Here is a 25291-nt window from a genome sequence, read left to right as displayed (position 1 = left end):
AGAGGGCATCAAAGTATAGCTATAACTTCATGCCGAACATCTGGTAGACCTTGAGACTCTGGCGCATGCTGAGGTCAAGCATAATCTCCTCACTACCACCTGGAATAGCATACGCGCGCACGTCACGGTAGAGACGCTCAATCTTGCCACCTTGTCCGCCTCGGCTGTAGCTGAGGCCACCGAAAATCTGACTGGCTTCACGAGCACAGAATTCAAAGGTCTTGGTTGACTGAGCCTTCAGACCAGCAATAGCACCACCCATCTTGAGCATAGCCTCGGTATGCTCCATGGACTGGGCTTGATATACCACGTTTTCAAGCCAGTTGAACGCAGCCTCAATCTGGCGAGCCATATCTGCAAGCTTCATGCGGATGACGGGGTGATCGATCAACTTCTTTCCGAAGGTTCGGCGCTTATTCGCATATTTGACTGATTCCTCGTAGCAGACACGGGAGAATCGTAGACTTTGAATAATGATGCCAATACGTTCGTGATTGAAGTTCGTCATGATAACTATTCGTGAATAAGTTAGTCTCTTATAGGGTGAAATGATATTACAATGCCAGACTGTTGACATACCTTTGAATCCCTGGTTCTCTTTTCCAATCAAGTTCTCCACGGGGACCTTGGTGTCTTCAAAAGTAATGTAGGTGGTGCCACTGCTCCAGACGCCCTGGCAGTCCATCCGGCGGGTGCTGACACCACCATTGGCTCGTTCAACAAGCAGAACACTGACACCGTTCATGCCCTCACCCCCAGTGCGGACAGCAACGGTGAAGTAATCGGACCATATACCATTGGTGATCCATTTCTTCTCACCGTTCACGATATAATGCTTGCCATCTTCGCTGAGCTTGGCTTCACATGTCAGGTTCGCTACGTCACTACCAGCATCGGGCTCAGTGATGGCAAGGCAGATTCGCTTGTCACCGGCCAAGATACCTGGCAGAATTCTGTCCAACAAAGGTTTCTTGCCAAACTTGACCAGTGGTGGACATCCAATACCGAAACCACCAATCAAGTTCCAAACCAAGCCACCGCTGGCAGCTCTTGAGAGTTCATCAGTAACGATGAGTTCGTGGAAATGGTCCCATTTCTCTGCTGGCACCGACTGAACTCGCGATTTTGTGTATTCAGCTGGAAAATGAACACCCAGAAGACCAGCGAGATATCCTCGGTCACCCATCTGTTTGTAAATGCTATCTGGTACTTTCTTCCCCTCGTCCCACTCTGTAACATATGGTTCGATTTCGGACTCTACCCATTGCCGGACTTCTGCTCGAAGGGCAGCGTGGGTCTCGTTGTAGTATGGGGAGTGTTGCTAAGAAGCAGCCGCAATGTTAACACTCATCAACTTATCTGATGTTTCTAAAACAACAGTCGCAGCGCAAACTTACACCCTGGTACCATGATGGGTCCGCAAATGGAATCAGATTTCCATAAGGCTCCAACGGTCCCTCCGACTTGGCGGGTTTGGCATCTGCAACACCCTTCGCCTTGGCTGGGCTAGGCACAGCAGCAGCAGCAGCAGCCGGAGGAGGAGTGGCAACCTTTTTGGTATCGAGCGAGCCAATCTGAAGCTTGCTCTTGTATTTTTTCAAGATTCCCTCGTTGTGATACTTCCAAAACTGCTTAGAAGCATCCTTCCCGGCAACACGTTGAAGGACTATGCCGAACGATTCATGTTAGTACCAAGGTCTCAGAACCATGGATAATTGCGTATGTGTGTAAAGAAACATACTCTTTTTGCCACCTAGTTCACTCAGGCGGAGTCGCCCAAATATCAGTATTACGGTCTTTGTTCAGTGGAGAGAACAGTGGCGAATTCACGACTCACCAGGATGTTCGTCCTGGAACTTTGTCAGGTCATATACATCCTCGTCGATGACAACCCACAGGCTGTCCGACTTGTTGTGCGAAGCCAGTTGTTCTTTTGAAATCGTTTGCGACATGGCGGTCACGCGGGAGGGTATGTCTTCCGCAAAAAGCCGGAGATAGAGACAGCAGCGAAAGCAAAATAGGGAGGGTAAATTAGAGATGAAGTAGACGAGAAAAACCTTTGTCGGGGAATCAGGCGTATGATATATGAAGAAGACAGGCGGAAACGGGGGGCTGAGGTAGGAATACTGCGTGTGTGTTGGACTCGGTGATTTCGGCGCATTCACATGCTTGAGAATTGCTCCCGCGTCATAGGTGAGGAACTGATTAGGTAGCTAGTTAGTTAGGAATATGGCCAGGTATTATATAATCATGCAGCGCAAGGAGTGCGAATCATTCTTCGAGCGGGAGTGCCCAGCAACTGTGATGGTTAGCAAGGCAAAAGGCTAAGAGGATCATGATGCCTAGGCAAGTTCGTGAGGCATTTCCAAAGGCAGTTGCCGTCGGCCGAAGACTGCGTCATGCGCTAAACCGGAAACGGAAAGTGCCGAGGCTGATGTTCTCCAGCTCTTCTGCCTCACATCCTTGTATCAATCAGGGTTTCAGTTGTGCACACTCTTCCATATAGGCAAATAGCTAAGCTACCTAAGTTACCTAGCTCGGCCGCACCGTGCATCAGCGCCAGGAATGAGGAGACCAAATCACTACTATAATTATAACCATCATAACTATTTCACATGGTTGCCACACTCTAGACAAACAGCTGAGTAGCTAGTAGCCCGCAAGGAAAATGAAAGAAAAGGAAAGGCAAGGCAAAAAGAAAAAGGCACTTGGCCCGCGCTTATACATATGTGAGATCTTTAGGTTATAATAAAAGTACTGATACATGCAGGGACTATGCAACACACAACCTCCGCTGGAAAGCCGCAAAAGCCATCTAACGCAGTCCATATCTTCATCTTCTTTCCTCTATTCCTCCATATTATCCGTCTCATAGCCGAATTCATCGGGAACAGGCGCATCCTCTGCACCCTCCTCATCTTCATCAACTGCAGTGAGTACTCCCGCCGCCAGGGCAGCCCCGGTGGCGTCTGCTCCAGCTCCGCCCCGTTGTGGTGTTGCGAATGCATTGGCGGATACACCTTGCGCTTGCAGACGGTCTTGGAAATATTGAAGGGCGTCTGAGAAGGCGGCCTGGCGAAGTTCCGAAGTTGCTCGCAATTCGATTGTTTCTTTTTCTTCATTGGGTTTCTTGTCGAGGACAACAACAACTCCTCCGGTAGGCTAGTATGAATGTCAGCATAGGTAGAAAGACGTAAAAGCAAGGAGAAAAGGATATTCTTACGCGTTTGACAGGCTCGTATCGGGAGTCAGGGAAAGTCAAGTATTTTAATTGCGCTGGGAGAACACGTGACATGTTCTCTAGCTCATACCCAATCTTTTCCTTCTCGACCTTTCTCTTCGGTCCATCCGCGGGAGCTTCCTCTTTGTCAGCCTGCTTGCCCTCTTCGCCCTCTTTGGCAGCACCTTCTTCCGTATCCACCTTCTCAGGAGCTTGGCCAGAGACCTTGGGTGTTGTTGGGGTCTGATCAACATCCATACTCTCTCGCTGCTGTTGTTGCTGTTCCTTCTCTCGACGTTGCGCGCGTCGCTTAGCCTGGTTGGTTGTTGAGAGGACTGCAGTCTTGACTTTCTCAGGAGTCTCATCGGCCTTGACCTGTTGCTCAGGAGGGTAGTCAAAGAGACTGGGTCGCGTGTTGCTGTGGAATTTAAACACTGGTACCTCGAGTGATTGATCAACACCAATGACAGCAGTCGGCGTAAAGCTCAGGGAAAGGAAATGGGCCATAGGGAACCAGTACCAGTACTGCGTAAAGACAGCAGCACCCACGATTCCGGGCATGTTAAGATTGCCCGTCTGAGTCTGCAGGCTGATGGTGCAGTTTCGTCCACCTGCATCAATGATACCTAAAGCAATGGCGCAACCAAATTTCGCCATGGCATCCTCATGGCGGTCCGTAATCATCTTATTCATGGTCTTGCGAATGGACCCGCCCTTGGGGTTCATGACTTCGTTTTGCTGAACCAGCACCATAGCAAGTGAGATAAGAGCGCCTTGCCTCACGAAATCCGTAGGATCTTTAAGCATGGGCTCCAAAAGATCAATAGCTTCATCGAGGCCAGTACCAGCGCAGGAGATACCCAAAGCCATGGCAGCACCATACCGGACATGCGGGTTGTAGGATTCAGACAACAACTCAACCATACGGGGCACGCTCTGATGCTTGCGGAAAAGGATGAATCCCAAGCTCATCACAGCCACTCGACGAACGTCGTCGTTGACATCGCTGACCGCAACATGGAGGAGCTTGCGAACTGCCTTGTTGCTGCCTGAGCCGCAGTAGGCTAAAGCAACAGTCATAATTCCCCCGTAACGGAGATAGGGATCAGGGTCACCCAATAAGCCGTTAATGAGTTCGTCAGCGGCTTCTTGTCGGCCGAACATGATCAGAGCCATACCCAACGCAAGGCCCCGCACGATCTTCTCGTGTTGGGTCTCATGGGCGTACTGGACCATTTCTTCCAAAAGCTTCATGTTACCGGTACCCAACATGACAAGGCCCATAGCTAACCCAACTGCCTCACCGTTCACGGCAGAATCTGTGTAAAGAACATTTTTGAGATCTTCCCAGATACCCTCATCTCCTGTTGCCATACCTGCGACACCAAGACCGAGAGCACCTCCATGTTGTACAACTTCCTCGGTCGCTTTTTTGAAATGATCACGAATAAGCTCAACAGCAGCACCTCCATGATTTGCGTAGATCAGACCATATGCAAACAGAGATCCACCTTGGCTGTAGACGGAGCCTGTGCTACCAACACCGGAGATGTGCTCGCGGGGTAGGTATGGAGCAAGAAGCTTCCGGCCCTCTGAAAGATTTCCCCTGTGAATTACACCAAGAGCGGCAGTTGCCGTGAATTTCGACCAGTTGACAGCTTTTCCGAGCCATTCCAAATTGTCACGGAAAAACTTGTCATGCGTTGTACCCGCATGCATAAATGCATTTGAAAATGTAACGGCATTGTGGAAAATGGAGTTCCTCGCTTCAAGACTGTCTCGCACTTTGTTGAGAATTGACACATCGGCCTTGTTGCTGCGGTAGAGGAATTCAAGGTTGAGCTGGATAGTCTTAACGCCGTCCAAGATGTCGCGAATTGCCTTGAAAGCTTCGAGTGCCTCTTTCGATAACTCGCTCTTGGAAGATGATTGATTCTGCAGCAGAGAGTCTGATTCAGTAGCTTCAGTACCATTTGATCCTTCAGTTTGAGTTTCATCTGGGATGAGTTCTGCGACCTCCCCGATAACTTTCTTTAGAAACTCCTGAGTACTATTATCGTAAAGATCAAACGAAATCTGATATGCGATGGCCAACGACTTCGCGTCCCCCTTGTCCACAAGTTGTCGTAGAATATCCGTAGCCATAGAATGTTCATCGAGATAAACGACGCATTTGGCGATTGAGAAGTAGTCTGGAGACGGAATTTGATTCAGAAGCTCAAGGATGAGCTTCAGGATCTAATAGCAATAGCTATGTGATTAGTATTCAAAGTAGCCAAAGCCCTAACAACAATGACAGTCACAAACCTCATTACGGAAACTTCGCTCCTGAATGACACCCATGCAAATATCCAGCACATATTCGATTAATTCCTCGCCGTGCCTTGAGGTATCTCCCTGTTGCTTCTCAGCTTCACTGCATCGAAGGATAGCCGTTCGCAAAACCTCCAAATTCTTCGCTTCTATCGCGATTCCGACGACCTGGCGGTATCTGTGTTGACGAAAACACTGTTCAAAAAGCCGCTCAATGACAGTTTGTAGTTGTTTCTGTACTCCTCTCCTCACAACCAAGGAAGTTTCTTCGTATTTAGAGGCACTGTCTTCCCCACCTGCATAGGCGGCATCTGAGCTTGGCTCTTCCTCGCGCGACAAAAGAGATTTCGAAGGAAGGGCAGACTGTGAAAATGGCGTGATGGGAGAGGCTAGGCTGGCTGACGTGTTCGTGGCGCCATTCGAGGATGAAGGGAAAGCGGTGTTGAGAGACAGTGGGGTCTCGCCAACTGCTGGACGACGGCTAGCGGATAGTGATATGAATGTATCGATACACTTGGCTAATGATAGCATTAGAATCATTGATGCTCAAGAGGGGGGGGGCTAGCAAACGAAAACCTACAGATGATTGTCTGCTCAAACTCGCCGCCTTTGTCCAAGTTCAATAGCTTTCCAGCACCAAGTGCAAATACCATGCTTTCATTGTATTCTTGTAAGTGATAGTACACTTTTGAAGCGACTAAGGCTGCGAGTTCGCGCTCAGGAAATGTCTCGTCCTCGTATAGAGCCTCTCTGCGCAGGGTCATTTCGGATTAGTATTTCGTCATCGATCGCCAAACTGTTGGGAGCACAAAACGAAAAATAACAAACATGATAATACAAGGAGCACACATACATTTCAGGAATCGCATCAACGATATCAGTCCATAGCACGTCGACCTCGGCATCGAGTGTTTTCAAAGCAAACACTTTAAGCTCTGGGTCTGGCTCCGATAGAAAGCCCACCAGGCCAGAGGCAGATGTGAGTCCAACCATCTTAGAAGCTTATGTGGTTGAGCTGGTCGCAAAAGAAAAGCTTGCAAGCTTGCACTCCGTCGGCCCCGACTGTGTTGTGTGCTAGTTCAGGCGATGGGGATGGCAACTTGGAGGTGGAAAATCGCGGGCAGTCCTGATCGCACCAGTGACAAATTAGGCACAATAGCTCGAAAAAGAAAAGTCTAGCAGTCTGAAGAGTCCCAACAGGATTTGCAGGAGGAGAAAGGATGGAAAATAAACAAGGTAGGATAGATGAAGGAAGATTGGGCTGGTACACGTCAAGACGCCGGAGCAGCTGACAAAGATGCAAGCTGCCTGCGAGGTCACGTGCTCTGACGGAGCTGTTGGAAGTGACGCTAAGCCGTTCCTGGAAGTAATTGGGTGGGCCAATCATGGTACAGAATCAAAATACCAAAATAGTAGATGTATATTTATTCGTAATTAAGTTATTTTTGTTTTATAGAACTAGGTAGTATTCTATATATCAAGCAACATAGATGATATACTGGTATTCTTGTAGCATGGAATGCTTTGAATGCCTGTGTTTCTCCGTTCAGCAGTTCAGATGAATTGAAACCGGAGTAGACAATCACTTTTCTACATTGGTTTAATCAGCCAGTGTACATGTATTGGAGAGACTTCTGTAACATAGACGGTGAATACTTAAGTCAAATGTGGCTCCAGTTAGTCCAAAGAGGCTGATGAAGGAGTACATCTCTAGCAGTATACCTGCTAAATCGATAAGATCGTTGCTTGACTGCCGAGCAATCATGGCAGTACGGTTTTCAAAACATGATATATCGTGATAAACCATATTCAGGCGCCGATGAGCCATCATGCTATTCGATATTTTGAGTTTGAAACAGAGACCTTGAATCATGACAAGGTTCAAGTCACGTAGTCATTAGATGCTTCTCAGGTCATAGATAAATTGGACGTCTCTATCCTCCAAGCCATGCTACAAATCTAGCAAAAGTCCTTGGATACTCAAATTCCCAAAATGCACAAGTTCCAAGCATTATTCGGTGGGCTGGCTCGTCCTGTAAACCATTTCCTTGATGCCCAACAAAAGGAAGCTTATACCTTGATTACAAGCTTGGAAAACGAAGGAAAGCGTGATAACACGAGGAAAAAAGGTCAAACAAAAGGTAGTTTTCAGAAAATCCGCAACAACATATTCTTGATCCTTCGTCGTCACATTCTAAAGACGAAGCGCATCATCATCCACTGCTTGGATGATAGCCTCTTAGCCCGGGTTTATCAGTATCTTCCTCCGGTCGACCAAGTCTGTTTGGCCCTCAGCTGCAAAAAGTTGTTGTCTCGATACAAGGTGCTCGCCAAAGACAGCTTAATGCTTCCTTCACAACCCACGGACCGCCATCTTCCACTTTCATACGTGAATAACGAAGACAAGCAACGGGTTCAACTCCTTGTTCGACTTGAAAATCCCCGGTGGGCATACTGCGCGGAATGTTTATCACTCAAACCACGAAGGTTGTCAAACTACGTATAGAGCTGAGGTAGGAGCTTTCCACATTCCAGCTCGATTTTCCATTCGCCTCATTGTCATGTCTTTTGAATACCTAAGCTGCTGTGCCTGAGGGGTCGACTTGTCTGATCTTCCAGAGCTACGTTAACCGATGCTTTGGGATCAAAAGCTCAATTAACCATATCTGCGGCCTCAGTCCCTGTCGCACTATACCACGTCCTCGTCCGATAATGGTATTGTGTACCCCCTACGCTAAAGACCAAGCCTAATGTAACCTCGGGGTGACCCAGCAAGGTGTTGTCGCATGTCGCAGGAGAGAACGAGCTCATTATTCCCATCCATGGTGAGAGGGCAAAGCCCTAAGCACGGAGAAGGCCTCAGGCACACATCCGAAGTAAGCTTATACATCGTGCAACCACCCAATTGCCACGCCAATTAGTCTATGTTACCTTTTGGTGCTTTACGGTCTTAGATTAGATATACATTATTGCCTTCGATAAGATGCCGTGTGAAGTTTGAAGTTGAACGGCGTAGGCGCACCATCCCAAAACGGGGCAGCTCTCGGCCCGATAAGGAGCTATCGCTAGCCGGGTCACAAGCTTAAGTACCTGCTACTTACTCTCTCATGTGCTTCATGTCATGAGGCCTACGACATCCGCTTGATGAAGAGCACCTTTCCTTTCTGCTGCTGTTTTTGTTCTGGGCGACATATAAATTTTCCTTTTTCGTTTGAGATTTCTTCGTGAACGAACGCAGTCCCAGCCTTACTAGCAGATCCAAAAGATGCCCACGTTATTCGATATCCCCTTGCCAGATATACGACTAGCTTCAGAGCCACACGATGATCCGCTTGTATATATCGAACGCCAATCAAGACACCTGCAGCGGCAAATACAAAGCCTGTTGGACGCGCAAAGCGATGGGCTGCTTGCCAACATGCGGTCTCCGGGCCATGCGAATAGCGATATTACCTCGAATCAGGGTTCCAATACCCCGACATCTGCGATAGGTAGTCCAGATAGAGGTGTGCGTACAATTCCCATTCGACAGCCGCCGAGAAAGAAGACCGGGTTGCGCGCTGCACGAAAGGGTATACTAAGGTCAATGAGCGACCTTCTTACGTTGAGGGAGGAAGAGAAACGCCTCGTTCAGCATCGGATCCAGCAGAGACAAGATACGATTACCGAAATCGATACGTTTGCGAACAAAAAGGAACGACTTGAGAAAACGATATCGGACATGGAGAATGATCGCGAGGGGGAAAGAGCACGCAAGTTGAAAGGAGAAGCGAAAAGTCTCGAGCATGAGATCAACGAGCTTGAACTCAAGCTTGCTGATATGAAGGCAAGACACCGTCATATTATCCAAGAAGTGTCTCGCATAGAGAATTCCGTGGACGCGAAATTATCGTCATATAAAGAGTCCTTGTCTATTCTGGACACCGAAGTCCGCCGGTATCTAGGAAATCCACCCCTCCAACCCTTACGGCCTGATGTTGACAGATCGTCTTTTTACTCATTGCACCCTAAGCGACGAACACTCGAAATGGCCCGCGATCACTGGCGAACAGAACAAACAGAATTGAAGGAGAGACTGCACAACGTGGATCTCGAAATCGCTGCACTAGATGATGGGGGGCCTCTGTGGCAAAGTGTGATCAGGCAGATTTCAGCCTTCGAAAGGAGACTGAAGGACGAGATGCAACAATCCATCATCCTATCAAAGTCAATGTTGCCTGGCTTAGGAAATCCGGCCGATCAACAAGAACAAGGCAGAAGGATTCTAGCGGACTTGGAGATTACAACTCGCCAGATTGAAGAAAAGCTCGAGATGGCCGAGGAGAAAGACTGGAGGCTACTTGTCTGCAGTATTGGCGCAGAGCTGCAAGCTCTACGAGAAGCGCAGAGCCTATTGAAGCAAGCATTTGATTACAAACAACCGGAAGAACAGGAAGATGAAAATGAGCCTGTAATTGGCGCTGCAGACAACGATGATAATGACCAACAACGCACAGTTAAAGAAACAAAAGACAGGAACTCGAACAATCATCCCCCTCCAACAATTACCATCCCGAGTGAAGACGATGAACATGCGGACGAGCCACCGGCCGATTTACTAAAAGATTTAACGTCAGAAGATGTGAAAGCCATGGCATTCCGATCAGAAGATGAGGACGACGAACCTGATCCAGCCTGGTTACTATCTGATCCATAAGATAGGTCTTTTCGTTGGTCTGCAAGTATAGGAGTGGGATACCCAGGTAATGGACGGCTGTATAGTATATATAGTACAGCCATTTTCATACGACCTGTGACGAATGACCTTGGTCTAGTTCGCTTATATATAATAAATAGAAATTCAAATCTCAACGCATAGGATTACTGAATAAATGTCACTAGCTTGATCTCAAGTCTGATTCTTTTTTTTCTAAGGCTAACAATAATAATCACGGGTATAAAAATCAAATATGCAGCCAGTCTATGGACCAAACTGCTTGTGAACATTCATCAAAGCAAGCAAAGACGCCAATTCGTAGTAAAATAATGAACGCTAGATACATTAGAGGGTTTTTAATGTATGATATGTAGTGTATGTAAGAAATTGCTTGATGGTTATCATGAGTGACAAGTGTCCGGCACTTCCAATCCAGTTCCGCATCCGGAATTCCTTCTAATCATCCCGATCAGGCATGAGCAAAAGAGGAGAAGATGTCGGCAAAGACAGACTGGAAAAACGCCCCAGATCATAACGATAAGTAGATATTCCGAATACAATCAACTTCAAGCACCCTAACTTGTCGGTGGCAGAGGCTGCCATCGGCGGAGGAATAGCCGACTAGTCTTCGACGATATCTAGTGTCCGTCGACCGAGACAGCCACTACCACAGACCAGTCAACGTACTGAAGTCAACTGACCTCATGTTATATCGTCATATCATGTCAAACTGGGGAGGGAATTCCCATTTCATTCTTCCCATCTGCTACTGCGTCCCGCATCTTTCAAAAAAAGGATTGCCAAGCCGATCAGGTATGTTAGAATTAGATCCTCATTGTGGATTTATAATGCATGGGGCGCCCCGGGCGATGCGAAGAATTCTTGGTAGCTCTCTGCGTGTTTTATGTCCTGCCCTTGCGTACTTGTAGATTCATTTCTGAACTGGAATGATTGCTTCATATCGGAGCCATCCTCACTCACAGGCGTGACGTACTGTGTCGAGTAACCCGCCTCGTACGTCTTGCCGTCAGATTCAACCACGTTGAACCCCTTTCCCGGAATAGCAGAGCCAAACGGAGCCGAACCAAAGGGAGCGGTACTCTCCATTGCAAATTGTTGCTGGTACGGTGAGCCGGGATAATTAGTCCAGGCAGGTTGCCATGCCGCAGTAAAAGTTCCAGTTGCCCAGCGATTACGCTGGTTGCTGCGGCGTTCTTCTGCGAGCCTGCGTCGGCGCTGGATGAGGCAGAAACAGCAGAGAGCTGTCAGGGCTGAGATAGCCAAAAACCCAATAATAGGCATTACAATAATGACCGTGAGATATTTCTTGACATTGGATTCGCCAGTAGATGTAGCTGAGGTGGTGGCGCCGTAGGAATTGGTAGTGCTCGGTAGTTCTGTATCGTTGAAGATACGATCGGGGGTGATAGAATACGCCACGCCAGGGTCATTAGGAAAGTGACAATTGTAGCGGACAGCTTCCAAGACTAAAATAAGTATCGTGGAAATATCAGCAAACCAAGCTTCTAGATTTGTTTGAATTGTCTTTCATCTCAGCAGAAGCCAGATGGTGTTAAGAGAACATACAATTTGTGAGATATGCTTGTTCCGTCGTTAAGGTATAACAATTCTCACATGTTGTCACGACATTGTCTGCAAAGAAAGTCGAATTACAGAAGCTGGAGAGATCGCTGCCAACTGGATCCGTCAATTGCATCTCGAGCGCTGGTCCCAGGGTTGTACATGAGACCAGGCAGGGCGTAGACACATTGGTGACGGGCACTGGATAGTCGTAGACACATGAGGTGAACGCAAATCTCAGATTGTCTGTGCACACCCAAAAAGGCAGGTCAGTATATATACAACTATTATCGAGAAATAAAAAACATACACAAGCCCCAATTCACGTCTGTCTCTCCGCTCGTCGCATTTTGGAAGTTACTCTCAAGCAGACATGAGACACAGCTCTCGAAGGTTTCGCCTGTCTGCGTCGTATTGTACGCCGAGTCAATGCAGGATATCTCGCTGGATGTGGTGTTTGATGTGTCGCCACAGAGCGATGTACATGGTGAACCCTGGACAGTGCGCAGAGCATGAATGGTGGGGATCGTGAAGGCGAGGAGACCCAAGAGGGTCGATTGAATCCTCGCCATCATGAAGACTAAAGAAAGTAGACTTTCTCCTTGCCTCAAGAAATGGATTGAACGCCAGGTATTTGTGCGGTATAAGGTCTTCCAGTAGACTTCTACCCCGTGCGACAAGAGTCCAAGATTGGTACGCCCAGATAATTTATACCAGAGCTCTCTAGAAAGCAGATAAGGATAAGACCTGATTGATTTATCTGCCCGTTCTTTAAGTCCACAGCGAAGAAAAAATGTTAGCGCACGGTAGGAGGGGTCCAATAGGCTGCATGCCAAGTAAGTTCAAGAGAAAGTAAAGAGAACGAACATGAATAGCACGGATACTACACCCTTTTGAAGTCAAGAGGTACATCCGATGTAATTAGCTCCGTCAAGGACAGAATCAAGAATTAGTGCTAGCCTAAGACCGGTTCAACATAATTTGCTTGAAATGCAAGTCGTCGCAAGCAGATCACGTACTATGTCCCCGTTCACGCAGCCTTTGCTTTCCTGTTTCCTTCGAAAAGACGAGAGAGAGGGGAGAAAAAGAAAAGGTCACAAAGGACGAACCACGCAATGCATAGTCTCTCACAGGCGACTTACGACGCGCAGCAAATGGGAAGCCATAGCGACAAGCTGATTAGCAGAAGATTCTCTGCGGCGTAGGACATGCGAAGCTTAGCTCTGTTATCCGGGCGGTTAGAGAAGGCCTCGGATTCGCTGGATGCACCCGGAGCACATTGTGAGCCCCGCCATGATTTGCAGCGAAACTGCGGTCTAGAGGGCATCGGGATGGAGAGGGAGACCAGGATTGGATGGAGGCGTGCAAGCACATTGTGACTGTGATGGACGACGTGCATCGCGGGCGGTGATTCGCAGCTCAGGAGGAGACTAAAAGAGGGAAGGAAAGAGGAGAGGGGAAAGATCATGTGCCGTCGGCCCGCCCCGCCCGGCCAATCGGAACCCTGCGTCCCAGTTTGGGCTTAGCGCGGGCAGATGCAACATCAAGGATCGATGTCGAAGAGCTCGTTCACATTAATTACATCCATTCACTACTTTGACTGCATTGCATTACATCGGGTGGCGGGGTAGCTCTGATAGCCTGCTGGTACCAGGTTTAGAGGCACCGGTTAATATATTTTAATCAATGGCTGAGCTAGTCACGCTGCTAGCCGATAGATAGCCTGCCCATGCTCTTGCAGATAGCGTGCGAAATCATAGGGGCGAAAAAAAGGCCCTGACCGTCTGATGGCCTGGTTGTCACCGTAGCACAGGGCTAGAGCCGTGTGTATTGCTGTCTGGTCTGAAGCCTTTGCTGCATACCCGCACGGGTACCTGGCATTTTCCGAGATACCATCCATACGTTGAAGAAGAGAAAGAAGAAGAAGAAGCAGCCTATAAACACGTGCTACAAGGACAGAACCAGAATAAAACCACTCTAGAATAGATACTTGAGCATTATGGATTGAGAGCTTTATTATATATGGAGAGACTTTGTTTGTATCTAGAAGGTATGGCTAAGGAAGTTGCGAGTGCGCATATAGAAGACTCGGAGGTGTGCCTGAAGAAAAGAGAGGATATATAGAATAATAACAAAAAAATAGAAATATTCGAGAAAACCAAGCCAAATCATTTATTCAATGTGATGTCCCATATTAGTCCAGATTTGAATTTCTCGGGCGGTGATCAGTACCCCCATAATTCATCATTGGATGGCACCAGCTCCTGCGGGCCAACTGGGACTGTGTGATGCCGTTTGTTGGAGCGTGCACCACGCGAGTATCCTCGAGAGGCACTATTAGATGCCGAAGGGGGGGAAGATGAAGGCGAGGTGCGAGTACCGGCCCTATTATTCCGAATGGAAGGGATAGGAGGAAGAGGTTCATGAGCGTAGTGATTGAGGCCCGGATAATATTCCTCCTCTTTCAGCAGAGGTGGCACTAGAGACCCGGAAAATCCGTGCAATCCAGGAGTTGTCACACTCGTGTGTTGCGAGCTGAAGGTAGCTGTTGAAGGTGTCGAGTTATATGTGCGCGTGGACTCGCTTTGAGAGCTGTACCGACGCATAATTGCGGTTGAAGATAACGGAGGCGATTTATGCTGTGCATTGCGATGAGGAGCTTTGTGCTGTAGGTGCGCTTGCCAGTGCTCTTCTTGTGAGCGACTCCGAGAGTGCCGCACCATGTCTCGCCTGTCTCGTCTGTCCCTTGAGTCTCTTCCATGGCCATTATGCTCACTTTCGTCTTCGTCAGAGCCCGTGAGCGAGTCATATGATGATACTCTATGCACCTGCGGGCTTGAAGATAAGCGTGGTCTGCTCGTGCTGCCGTTTCCATGGCTATTGTTGTTCATTCGTTCCTGGATTCTGTCGACCGAAACGGACCGTTGGTGATTTTGCATATCTACCATCGGGTGCCGGGGGAAATTGGCACGTTCAACAGTGCTAATAGAATAATCAGGTGAATCGACCGTGTGCGAACGCAAGAAAGACTTGAATCGGCCGACTTTATCTGTTGGCGCAAGCTCCGTTTTCACGGGCCGAAGAGGAGGCATCTCATTCCACGATCCTTGAGTAGGCGCGGATATTGATGGATCTCCAAAGCGGTCATCCATCCGGGATGAGACTTCCTTCTTTCTTCTCCATCGAAGAATATCCATTCTGACTGGTAGGAGGCCTGCAAGGCACATGTCTCGGTCTAAAAAATACTGGGCATGTGCGCGCTGATTTTGGGCTTGGTTGGATATGAGAGATACCACGTCGAATTGAAGCAGTTGGAAGAAGGAAAAGGGGAAAAAAATAAAAAAATAACTCAAGTGGACTGGATATAAAATAATGCGCAAAGCAAAAGAAAAAAAGAGTTGAAAAATGACAAACGCCGCCGAATGTGATCAAATGATGTCTTTCATACACAAGGATTGATGATTAGATGCCAGTCATCTAGATAAAAGTCTAGATGCTAGGCTAGAGAAGAGAGGAATTTCTTCCACTAGATGCTAAATGGAGATCGTGCCCTGTGCTAAAGAGCCAAAGCGTGACTCGGCACAAGGCAGTAGCAGTCGAGCGGAAACTCGGGGTGAATCAGATATGGAAGATGAAGAAAAGGGTACCTGCTTCATTTTATTTGTTTTCTCCCCTCTTCTAGCGGAGCATCGGCTGGAGGACAACAAGTAGGAAGAAGAGGAGGAAGAGGGGAACGGTCACGAAGGGCAAGACAGCAACCCTCCAGTACCAAACTGTCGGGACCGCGACGGGGATTGACAGGATATCAGATGAGAAAAAGTGAGCAGTAGCCTTGCTTAGCACGGCGGTTGGTCAGGCAGAAAGAGAGAATGATTTGCGTGATGGAGAGGGGGGTTGCCTAAGTGGTTTTTTGTGTCTGCATAGTTTTGCGGCGCAGTCAACTACTTTTTCGAGGCGAGGCGCGTAGACGAAGTGGATCGTCTCGACGTAGTCTAAACAACTTTACTTTTTAAGCAGAATAGGGTGGAAAGGTCCCTGGTTCAGTGACAAATAAAATCCCATTATGCTCGTTCTAGCTTTACGGCGAGAAGAGAAAGGGACGGCGAAAGACGAGGTAACTTACAGAGTCTCTGATTAGACTGAGAGTCTAGACGACCCATTTCTTTGATTTTCGTGCCTAGTGTATCATCCTCAGGGCACTCTACCGGCCAATGATGCTGAAAAGCAAACAAGAATAAGCTTCCTTTGTGGCTTCTCAGCCAGTCATTATATAGTACACACTATTATAGTAAGTAGTATACGACTGCAGCTGAATTTTTCGGTTTAATCTATTCAGCGGCTCGTTCTTTGTCCTCGTCCAGAGCTAAAGCGCGGCCCATGGTACGGTATATTACGGCGTCTGCTAGGGTTCGTTTGAGTCGAGTGTGAGCGAGCGAATGACTAGATTGCGTCGTTTGGTATTGACTATTCCGAAAAACAACAAATGTCCTTGCTTACTAGTCTACGCCTCTGCCTGTGTCTCCTTCGTGCCAAGCCTTGAAGATACGTATGCATCATTAATGCATGCATGCGCTGCTACGGCCATGGCACAACGGAGCCGGCACAACCGCGACTGTGACCCCGTCGACGCCAATGGCATGGGCTGTTAATCGCCGGATAAGGCATATGATAGGCCTCGATTGGTCTGCTGTCCTGGCCCATTTCTATCGGCTGGATTATCGGCAATGGGGAGATTGGCCGACAAGGGTCGGGAAACTGTTACTTTTTCCCTTGCAGGTTTGCACATTATTTAAACAGGGCATTGGAGAGTATGATTGATTCATAGTCATGCCATCGGGTTAACCCCCGCAAGCCCCCAAAGCCCCCAAGCGTTCTTTTCTGGTTGTTGTCGTTGGGCGGAAATAGTTGCGGGATCTACGCTTAGCTGTACATGTAGGCCCTCTAGTAGCCTGCTAGACTGCTACCTAGGTACCTAGTAGTACTTCCGGAGACAATCGGCCGATTGATAGATAACTAGTTAGTTGGTTGATGAGTCCGGTTAGTCACTAGTGATACATGCTGATCATCTCATCTGTTATGCAGATTATATAAGTGTGTCTGAGAAAGAAAGCGTCGGCGTCTAATCCAACGACGTGGCGCCGCAAGAGTCGTCCAAAGTCTCTAAAGTCGCAAAAACATCGTTTTTCTCTCCAAGTACGGACGTAGAATGATATGCCCTAGGTTGTGTTCACCGAGTGGCGCCCCCGTTCGCACTCCACGAATGATGAGTAGATAAGTCTCGTTCTACTTGCGTCAGCTAGATGCGCCTCATACCCTCCCTGAGCCTATCAAGCAGGGTCGATCAATGGGTCAAGTGGCCATAGTGAGTGGTGACAGGCAGACAGCGAAGCTAAATGGATGGACGGAGCAACGTCAGATGCAGCTAACCGGGGTCCTCGGCGGTTATTTGCTTCCACGTACGTAGTAGAAAAAGAATGCGAGGGCGGGAAGTTTGTAACCCGGTCCTAATGCCTAGCAGTGCTGCATGCTTAATGCATGCCGCTGTACGGAGTAAACGGACTGTTCGTATGGGCCGAGACAAGCATGAGGGCGCTTAATAGCGAGCACGCTGATAATTCTCGGCATTAACTCGGCAGATCGATCAACGTGTAGTAAATAATTCAATTGCACCGAACAAATATGCTGTATGACTTTTGAAAGTAGATGACTGGCAGGGCATTTGGACAATTAGAAATTATGCCAGTGCCAAACTTTTAAAGAGTTCGAGTTAGGGCTTGGAGTTAGGGTTAGGGCTATGTGGGGATGCTTTAGGATTTATTTCCGGTTACAACCATGGGCATATCTTTAATGACTGCTATTAAACTGTGATGTATAGAATACTGAGGTCGAACCACTCTCGAAGAGGCATTGTTAGGCAACTCATTTTTTTTTCACTGGGCACAGACCCTTAGTAACGGGCTATATTCATCCCAAATTCTAAGAACGGCTCCGCATTAAAGTCCGTGTCATGAATGGTTAAACATACCCACGACTTAAGTAATATACATTTCATGATCATAATGGGCAATGCCTAGACTTGATTAATACGAGCCTCGAAGAATCAAGTATTGCAAACAGCCTAACACCTCTAGGAACCTTGAACTCCGGGACATATCAGTCAGCTTTTGGCAAGGAATAGACTTATGTATAAATCGATCAGCATGGACTCTTTACAAAAGTAGGAATAAAAAAATAGAAAACCCGCCCAAGCTCCCAAAACGCCTCGCTATTATCATTATCATTCATGTCCCAAGTGTTCACTGTATGAAGAAACAGTCCATCATACAATTTCGTGTCGTGGTCATATCGTAGTCGTATAGTGAAGATAAAGTATCTATATTCTCACTTGCATCGTGTTTGTATGCGCTGAGGAGGACGAGGAAAAGGAGAAAGAGCACATCGTTCCTGACGCATGTCGAGCTCGATCGACAAACTCAAGACGAGCAAACACGAGCCCTGGGTAGCTATTGTGAATATAGGTCGTCGCTGTTAAATAAGAATACCATTGTGTCTCTAGACCCAACTGTTCTACAAGTTCGTTATCAGGCGTGCTAGTGTGGGCTTCGGCTTCTTCGGCCCTTTAGGCCGCTCTTGACTGCCCGTAGAGACCGACACAGCTGGTACAGATGAGTTGTTATTTGCCGATGAATTTGTCCGAGTGTCGTTGCTTGTTTCTACTCTCGATCGTCTATTCCACGCTACCGCAGGGGGCATCGGAGGTAGAGGAGGAGGTGGTGGCGGTAGTGGTAGTGGTGCGATGACTTGCGAGAATGACAACGAATTCCTATTATGATGATTATGGTAGCTCAATAACGGTTCTCGAGGCATATCAAGCGACATCGCACCACGGCTGAGGTCTATGCTGTACTGGCTGCTCGGGAAGGATGATGGATCGTATTTGGGCAGTACGGAATCTCGAATTGTCTGCGAATTTTCTCGCTCGATTTTGGCAATTTCAATCATCCCTTGTTCCGGATCGGGCTGTCGTTGACTTCTAAACGGCATTTGGTGTTGTCGATGGGCTGCTCTCTGGGCGTCATGGTAGGAATTCATCGTCTCGTGGCGTTTCGTTTTGTCGCTCCGTTTTTTCGTTCTCCGACAAAAGAAGAATACAGCACCGCAAACTGTGTTATAAACCAATATATGTTAGCTCTTCTATTCACACTTTGACAGTGGCAGTACGCTATGAGTAAATGTCTCTCTTCTTTCATCATCATCGGCAACATACTCGCTGAAATGCCAACCATGCCGACTACAACCCCGATCACGATTTTTGCAGTCTTCGATAATCCGCCATTGCCACCAGTACTTGCTGCAGTAGTTGAGGGTTGAATGTCTGTTACCGGAGCTGGAGCGTCGGTACCAAGGCCGTTGTCAGCTTGGACTGTAGTGACCAACAAAATGGCTACCAGAGCTAGGGTGAGGTCTAGATTCAACGGTTGTGATATCATAAAAGGGAAGAAATGGCGCGACATGGTGGCATTGATCGGTGGTAGATGTTGATGAAGTCTTGGAGTTCAGAATGATATATGTCATAACCCAAAATAGACTGCCTAGGTGCTCAATGGGTCGTGAACGGTGGACGGCGAACGTGAATTATGATATGGATATAGGCAAACGACTCCCCTTGTCGATGTCCCTAAGCAAAGCCTAAGCTCAAGCTCAAGCCCAGCCCAAGCCCATTTCCACTCAGAGGCGCTGGTGGTATGGTGTCAATTCTTCGATATTGGTTGAAAGAGGCAATGCAAGATGAAGAGACGAGAAACAAGGAGAGGGACAGCGGCCTATGTATACTTCAGCCAAGAGTTGTGCCATGACTCAGAGTTTTATCTGGCGCGGAGATAGCCATTGAGGCGCATAATAAACAAGCATTTGAAACCTTAAAGACCCTTGGAATAGAACGCGCTTTTCTCGGAACATTTTCCACTTCCATAAATATACGGAGGCCCAACCGTGGAAGGCTTGGAAGCATGATTAGCAGACGAATTGCCGGCCTTAGTGCGTAGTCTCTGGACACCCTATTGGTTGTCACCGGCAAAAGCAAAGCTCCTTAAATCAAGCCCAAGATCTCAAAATAGATGCGTTGTTGGGACGCGGCGAAAAGGGATTTGTTAGACTGGTCACTATTTCCTAATCGGGTTACGTTGGCAAAGCCGCCGCGGGATGGTTGGACAGGAGCTTTCGAGGGCTACCGTTATAGTTGTGCCCTAAGGAATTAGCTGCATCAAGATGTTTCTATTATTGTAACTACAAAATGCTACTAAGCATTTGACAACGACGTCGTGGAGCGATCTATTCATATCTGCACCTATTTCTCTACGTTCGATTTTGAGTAGAACAACCTCGCTGACTCGTGTCTCAACCTGGCATGAGACTTTGATGACACGACTTTTATAAGAAGATGCATGGCTTATGCGACTACCTGAACAGACACTCCGTATACTAAGAATATATCCCCCCTAGCATGCGCTCTGATACTCGATGCCGGTTGGAAGACAGGGCCATGCAGTAAAGTGCAAGAAAGTCATCAATGCGATAAACAAAGAACTAACTTATTGATTGCCTAGGTGCATTTGAACTTCTCTCTTTTGTCCATATCTTACCTAATAGGACCGAATACTCCAATTTTCACCACTTCAGTTCTCATGATGCCTACGTACGATGTTGGTTGATTGATAATGCTATTGCCTAGATATACCCGAAATACAAACAATACCGTCTACTCCACGAATGGCATATAAATATCCAACTTGTCGGCATCAGCTTCAAACTCCAACTCAACTCCACACGCCACAAAGTACACAGAACCTTCCTTGAGCTCATAAGCCTTTCCCTGACTAGCCTTAGCAGTCATCCTGCCTCCGCCGCCCGTCACAACCAAAACACTGGGTCCATTGATCGGCTTCAATCTCTCCCTTTCCCCAGCTCCAAGATGCGTTGCGAGGACATTGAATTCGCTGATGGGAGGCGAGTACTCCACTGTCTTACCATTGAGACTCTTTTCAGCAGGGTGTCTCCCCAGTCTAGCCTCGTCGGGCTCATGGGGCCAGAAACTGAGCGCTTCGCAAAATAAGGGCACGCTATCTCGATCGGGGCGAGGGCAGAATCCAGTGTTGAGCACGTTGTCCGACCGAGCCATGCACTCCAGGATATTGCCGGATAGATACGCATGCATGCCGTCAGCAGGAACGTAGACGGAGTCACCGGGCTGCAGGATCATATAGTTCATGCAGACGACGGCTAGAAGATTGCCATTGTCGAACTCGGAGTACTGCGACCGGACTCTTTCAAGCATTTTGGGGATGTATGAGTACTTCCCAAACGCCGTTTCAGGGATATTGATTAGTCCATTGAGCGTGTCAGCCACGGTCTTTTCGTCGGCCTCGAGAATATTCTGGGCTACGCGCTTGAGGCTTTCGTCATTGAAGTTGGAGTGCGGTGATGGCAAGAACTTTTTCAGGGGCGGTTGTTGAAAGAGCTGCGTCAGATCGTTGAGCGGTTTCCATCCGGCAAAAAGCTCAAATTGTGAGAGTGCAACGGCAATCTCAGGTTTGTGATTGGTATCAGTGAACTTCTCCGGGTCTTGTCTATGCAGTTGTTCGGCAAGTTCGCGGTCTGGATGGATTTGGAGGGGGAGAGCCTTGTCCATTGACAGAATCTGGTATTATCATCAGAGCTATTCCAGTCAAGTGTTTAAAGTCGAGGTCGGAAAAAAAAAAAAAAAAAAAAAAGGAAATACCTTCGGCAAAAATGGCAATCCGCCACCAAACTGATCTGCGATCTTTTTCCCCACCAAATCTGGGTTCTTGTTCAAGTATTCCTCCAGGGTGTCGTCAGTTCCTATAACGTACGACGGGACAGAGGGATAGGTGCCCATCCACATCTATACTCAATCAGTACACTCAAGACACAGAAGAAGAAACAAACATCTTTTAAGTTCGAACCTCCGAGTATGTCTGACACTTATTTATCTTGAAGTCGGTGCCTGGTTGCTTAGCGGCCAGCCTGGCAGCGAGCGAGTCGTCGCCTTTCTTACCCCAGGGGTCAGTCTGCAAAGGGTAAAGAAATAGGAGTTAGTATTATCACCAATTCGATAAGCTAGAATGATGTTTAGACAGAAACGTACTTTACATTTGCAGCGAAGCTGTACGACAGACTGTCCGCCCATGATGATGGATACGATGATGGATATGATGGTAGTATTCAAGTCGTGGACAACTTGTGCAATAATTACAAGGATGGATCGAACACAGTAGCTTAGGTGAGTCAGTGAAATTGAAAAATAAGAGTAATGATATTCTCAGTCTATCAGGCTTTAAAGTTAGGGTTCGGAAAGTGGACCACGATCTCATCGCTACGTCTCCATGCCGTCATATCTGGAGAAACCGCCCGGACCAGCAATGGAGTTAGGGCTTGCACAGAGAACCCTAAAAGAAGGAAGGGAAAGAAAAATGGCTGTTCGCCGATGATGCTGAGTTGCTGGCTTCTAAATGAAAACAAAATACAATCGCAATCGCAATCGCAATCGCAATCGCAATACAAAAGGAACAAATGTCATAGCCATAACCGAACGCCGACCGCGCCATTAATGCCTCGAATTCAACATATTGAAAAGGGAAATAATGAATGTTAAAACAAAAGAGAAAAAAGGGGAGGGGGGTTGTGCTTCGTTATGTCTGTCATTACCACAGGTCCTCTTGATCACCGACCATTTCAAGAGTCATCGTCCGTCGATGCAGCTTGTTGATTGTAGTAGATTTCGATCGCTGAACAAGAGCAGCCGGAGACTTGGTCCGAGAGTGCATGAGTCGTCCTCGGCTTTGATCCTGAGCTTCGCTAAGGCTCGGACTCTGCTCATACTTTCGCTGTCGTGAAGCACTGCTGCTGCTGCCCACGCGCGAACTCAACTTTCGACTCAAACCGCCAGGGGGCAAAGCCGCCGGCTGTGATGCATTTCTGGTTGCAGTCTTTATAATTTCAGTGGTTCGAGAGCGAGGTTTCCTTCTTCGTTCGGCCCCAGCAATTGGCTGGCCCCCGCTGATATAAGGTTCGCACGAATGGCTGCGAACTTGTTCTTGATGGCGGTGTTGTTTCTTAAGTTGCTTAAGGCTTCCTTTTCTTTCTCCCTCATCTTCATCCTCGGCATCGTTGTCCGTGTCTTCGTGACGGTATCGCTCGTCTTCGTCGTCACTCAAGCCAACGATATCCATTTTCAGTTCCCGCAAATAATGCTTGCTGGCAGGCACATAACGGAACCCAGGTCTGCTCTGCATCATTGCATGCTCTTCAACTTCCTGCGCATAGTTTGCGTTGATTGGTGTGTATAGAAACTCGCCCACCTTACCCTTTTCAGCGGACTTTCTAGCAGATGTATTCACACTCGAAGGCAATAGGATCCGGGTCAGTCGTCTAGCTTTTGATAGATGTTTCGGGTCTGTGGTTTTCTCCCTCTTCTCTTGCTCCTCCTCCTGCTCACCCTCTGCGAAGGATTCGTGCTCAGATGTGTCGCCATCATAGTGGTTAACAAGCAAAACTTCCTTGTCGTCCACGTCTAATGCGGGCACAAACCCAGGTCCGTATTTCTTCTCCCCGCGGAGATAGGGATTATTTATCTGAGACCAGGAGCCTTCGACGGGAGGTGTGATCCCAACGTCGCCCCATCGTGAGTGGAGGTGATGCTGTCGTGGTTTGTGTCGACGGATGAGGTCGAGAGATGTGCTGACGAAGTTCGCCATCGGATTGTTAGTTGGAGGCAACAACGAGTGAAGATCAAGAAAGTATGCGAGTATTAATTAGTCTCCGGATTTCTAGGCACGAGGGACTTTGGACGGCCGTCGCGATGAGCGGGGACGATAAGAGAGTCTGGACCTGACATGTAAAGACTGCTTTGAAACTCGTCTTGATGACCCCGCCGAGATACCAGCTAGGATGACAGGTTCAAGTACTCGTGGAGAACGCCGAGTCAAAAGACAGATGGAGAGACGGGGAGAGTGGCAAAACCAGAGGAATGTGTCACGAATATAACCTGCGATGTTTTGACTAACAGAGACGAGCTGTTTTCCAAAATTGTTCCATTTAGTGAGTATATTCCATCAAGTGTGACAGATATAGTAACAAATAGAGGGGATAACATGCATGCAACAGAACTAATGAAGAAGATCAATCTTTCTCCCCGGGTATATTGTATATTATTTGGGCCAACTGTGTACACGCATGTACTCCCCTCTGAATTGTCGACACCGGGGGTTTCAGGGTTGCATATTGGGATAAATTAAGCAACAATTCAATAGAAATAATGCCCTAAAGCTGTCAAAAAAAATCCAAAATAGCCCAAAATAGATACTCGTCCGGCTACCTTGGCCTGCCGATAACTGCCTATCTGGGCATGGTGCGAGCGGTTAATTGTGCATAGTGCATGCAAAATGTCTAAAAATGGAAACTTGCACTACTCTGATGGACCCTAATTTGTCATATTTTATTTTCACTTTAATCAAACAAACTATGGATGAGGGGAGGAGTCATGCTCTTAGCCTTGCGACGCAGTTAATTTAGTTACACCGATGTACGTAACCCGAGAATCTAGGCGCTGATAGGCCGGTGGGCTTGCAGGGATCTGTTGTCCAGCTTGCGTTTGCCATATGGAGCCAGACGAAGAGATTAGCAGGTTGCCGGATTCCAGCACCGGATGTCTACACGCGGCCCAATTGAACACTGCGCAGAACCTATACGGCGTAGCCAAGGGACAATAAAACCTGGTCAAACGGGTACACCATGATCAGGGCAAAACAGGAAATGTCGATGATGATGACGACAAATGTAAGGATCAGGCCGACTCGACAGCAAAACACAGTAATTCGCCAGGATGAATGAGACAAGCCAGTGCCAACGACTCTGCAGTGCTGAGTCTGAGTGGCGGGTGGATGGACAGGGGTATATACAGATCAGCCAATCAGCGCTTGAATACCCGTACTTCTAAGCGCTGAGGCGCACAAGTGCAGCTTTAGATCGGGCAACTTTTGTTGAAAAAAAGAATATATGAAAACGATAATATTAATAATACATAAATCAGGGAAAAGAAACAAAGAGGAAGGACGAAACCCCCTCTTTCACGTAATCATTCCTTGTAGGTTGAAGGCCAACCACGGTTTATATCCGTCAATTTGCCATTGTGCACTTGATAGGATCTGCACTAGCATTCCCTCAGTCTTAGTTTAACTGAGGCGTACAGTAGTATGGTAGTATGCGCTTACGTGCATGATCACACTATTCGTCCTAGACAATATATGTTGAGGCAGCTGTGGCCCGGAAACCATTCCCACTGGCCCATATTGCCAATAAAATGAAGGAGCAGTCTACTTGGTGGTAACCTGCATAAATACAAGCATATTAGCTCTGGAAAAATGCGGCGCAGCTGTACTTTCTTTTCATTACTCTCCCTCCTC

General features: G+C 47.7%; 8 protein-coding genes across 8 annotated transcripts; 1 reads left to right on the top strand and 7 right to left on the bottom strand.

The window, feature by feature from the left end:
- Positions 1 to 19: 19 nt before the first annotated feature.
- UA08_08227 (hypothetical protein) lies at positions 20 to 1952 on the bottom strand (the record flags this gene model as incomplete). The annotated part of the gene is made up of 5 exons (XM_020263127.1): positions 20 to 513; positions 580 to 1321; positions 1398 to 1666; positions 1742 to 1753; positions 1838 to 1952. The coding sequence occupies 5 exons, from the start codon at positions 1950 to 1952 to the stop codon at positions 20 to 22; spliced, it is 1632 nt and encodes a 543-aa protein (XP_020116576.1).
- An 895-nt stretch (positions 1953 to 2847) lies between these two features.
- Positions 2848 to 6526, bottom strand: UA08_08226 (hypothetical protein; the record flags this gene model as incomplete). Its single annotated transcript, XM_020263126.1, has 5 exons — positions 2848 to 3162; positions 3224 to 5458; positions 5528 to 6051; positions 6114 to 6283; positions 6387 to 6526. 5 exons carry the CDS (start codon positions 6524 to 6526, stop codon positions 2848 to 2850), a joined length of 3384 nt encoding a protein of 1127 aa, XP_020116569.1.
- Positions 6527 to 8951: 2425 nt separating this feature from the next.
- On the top strand, positions 8952 to 10229 carry UA08_08225 (hypothetical protein; the record flags this gene model as incomplete). The annotated part of the gene is made up of 1 exon (XM_020263125.1): positions 8952 to 10229. The coding sequence occupies one exon, from the start codon at positions 8952 to 8954 to the stop codon at positions 10227 to 10229; it is 1278 nt and encodes a 425-aa protein (XP_020116570.1).
- An 843-nt stretch (positions 10230 to 11072) lies between these two features.
- On the bottom strand, positions 11073 to 12382 carry UA08_08224 (hypothetical protein; the record flags this gene model as incomplete). The annotated part of the gene is made up of 3 exons (XM_020263123.1): positions 11073 to 11716; positions 11817 to 12056; positions 12121 to 12382. 3 exons carry the CDS (start codon positions 12380 to 12382, stop codon positions 11073 to 11075), a joined length of 1146 nt encoding a protein of 381 aa, XP_020116567.1.
- Positions 12383 to 14035: 1653 nt separating this feature from the next.
- UA08_08223 (hypothetical protein) lies at positions 14036 to 15007 on the bottom strand (the record flags this gene model as incomplete). The annotated part of the gene is made up of 1 exon (XM_020263122.1): positions 14036 to 15007. One exon carries the CDS (start codon positions 15005 to 15007, stop codon positions 14036 to 14038), a length of 972 nt encoding a protein of 323 aa, XP_020116568.1.
- Positions 15008 to 18377: 3370 nt separating this feature from the next.
- Positions 18378 to 19324, bottom strand: UA08_08222 (hypothetical protein; the record flags this gene model as incomplete). The annotated part of the gene is made up of 2 exons (XM_020263121.1): positions 18378 to 18973; positions 19078 to 19324. 2 exons carry the CDS (start codon positions 19322 to 19324, stop codon positions 18378 to 18380), a joined length of 843 nt encoding a protein of 280 aa, XP_020116573.1.
- Positions 19325 to 20568: 1244 nt separating this feature from the next.
- On the bottom strand, positions 20569 to 22017 carry UA08_08221 (hypothetical protein; the record flags this gene model as incomplete). Its single annotated transcript, XM_020263120.1, has 4 exons — positions 20569 to 21507; positions 21589 to 21732; positions 21794 to 21898; positions 21976 to 22017. The coding sequence occupies 4 exons, from the start codon at positions 22015 to 22017 to the stop codon at positions 20569 to 20571; spliced, it is 1230 nt and encodes a 409-aa protein (XP_020116574.1).
- Positions 22018 to 22531: 514 nt separating this feature from the next.
- On the bottom strand, positions 22532 to 23584 carry UA08_08220 (hypothetical protein; the record flags this gene model as incomplete). The annotated part of the gene is made up of 1 exon (XM_020263119.1): positions 22532 to 23584. One exon carries the CDS (start codon positions 23582 to 23584, stop codon positions 22532 to 22534), a length of 1053 nt encoding a protein of 350 aa, XP_020116571.1.
- Between the last annotated feature and the right edge of the window lie 1707 nt (positions 23585 to 25291).

This window comes from Talaromyces atroroseus (assembly GCF_001907595.1).
Source record: "Talaromyces atroroseus strain IBT 11181 chromosome Unknown scaffold_13, whole genome shotgun sequence".
Classification (NCBI taxonomy): Eukaryota; Fungi; Ascomycota; class Eurotiomycetes; order Eurotiales; family Trichocomaceae; genus Talaromyces; species Talaromyces atroroseus.
The sequence above is the reverse complement of the archived record's forward strand: the minus strand, read 5'-3'. Positions and strand labels throughout refer to the sequence as shown.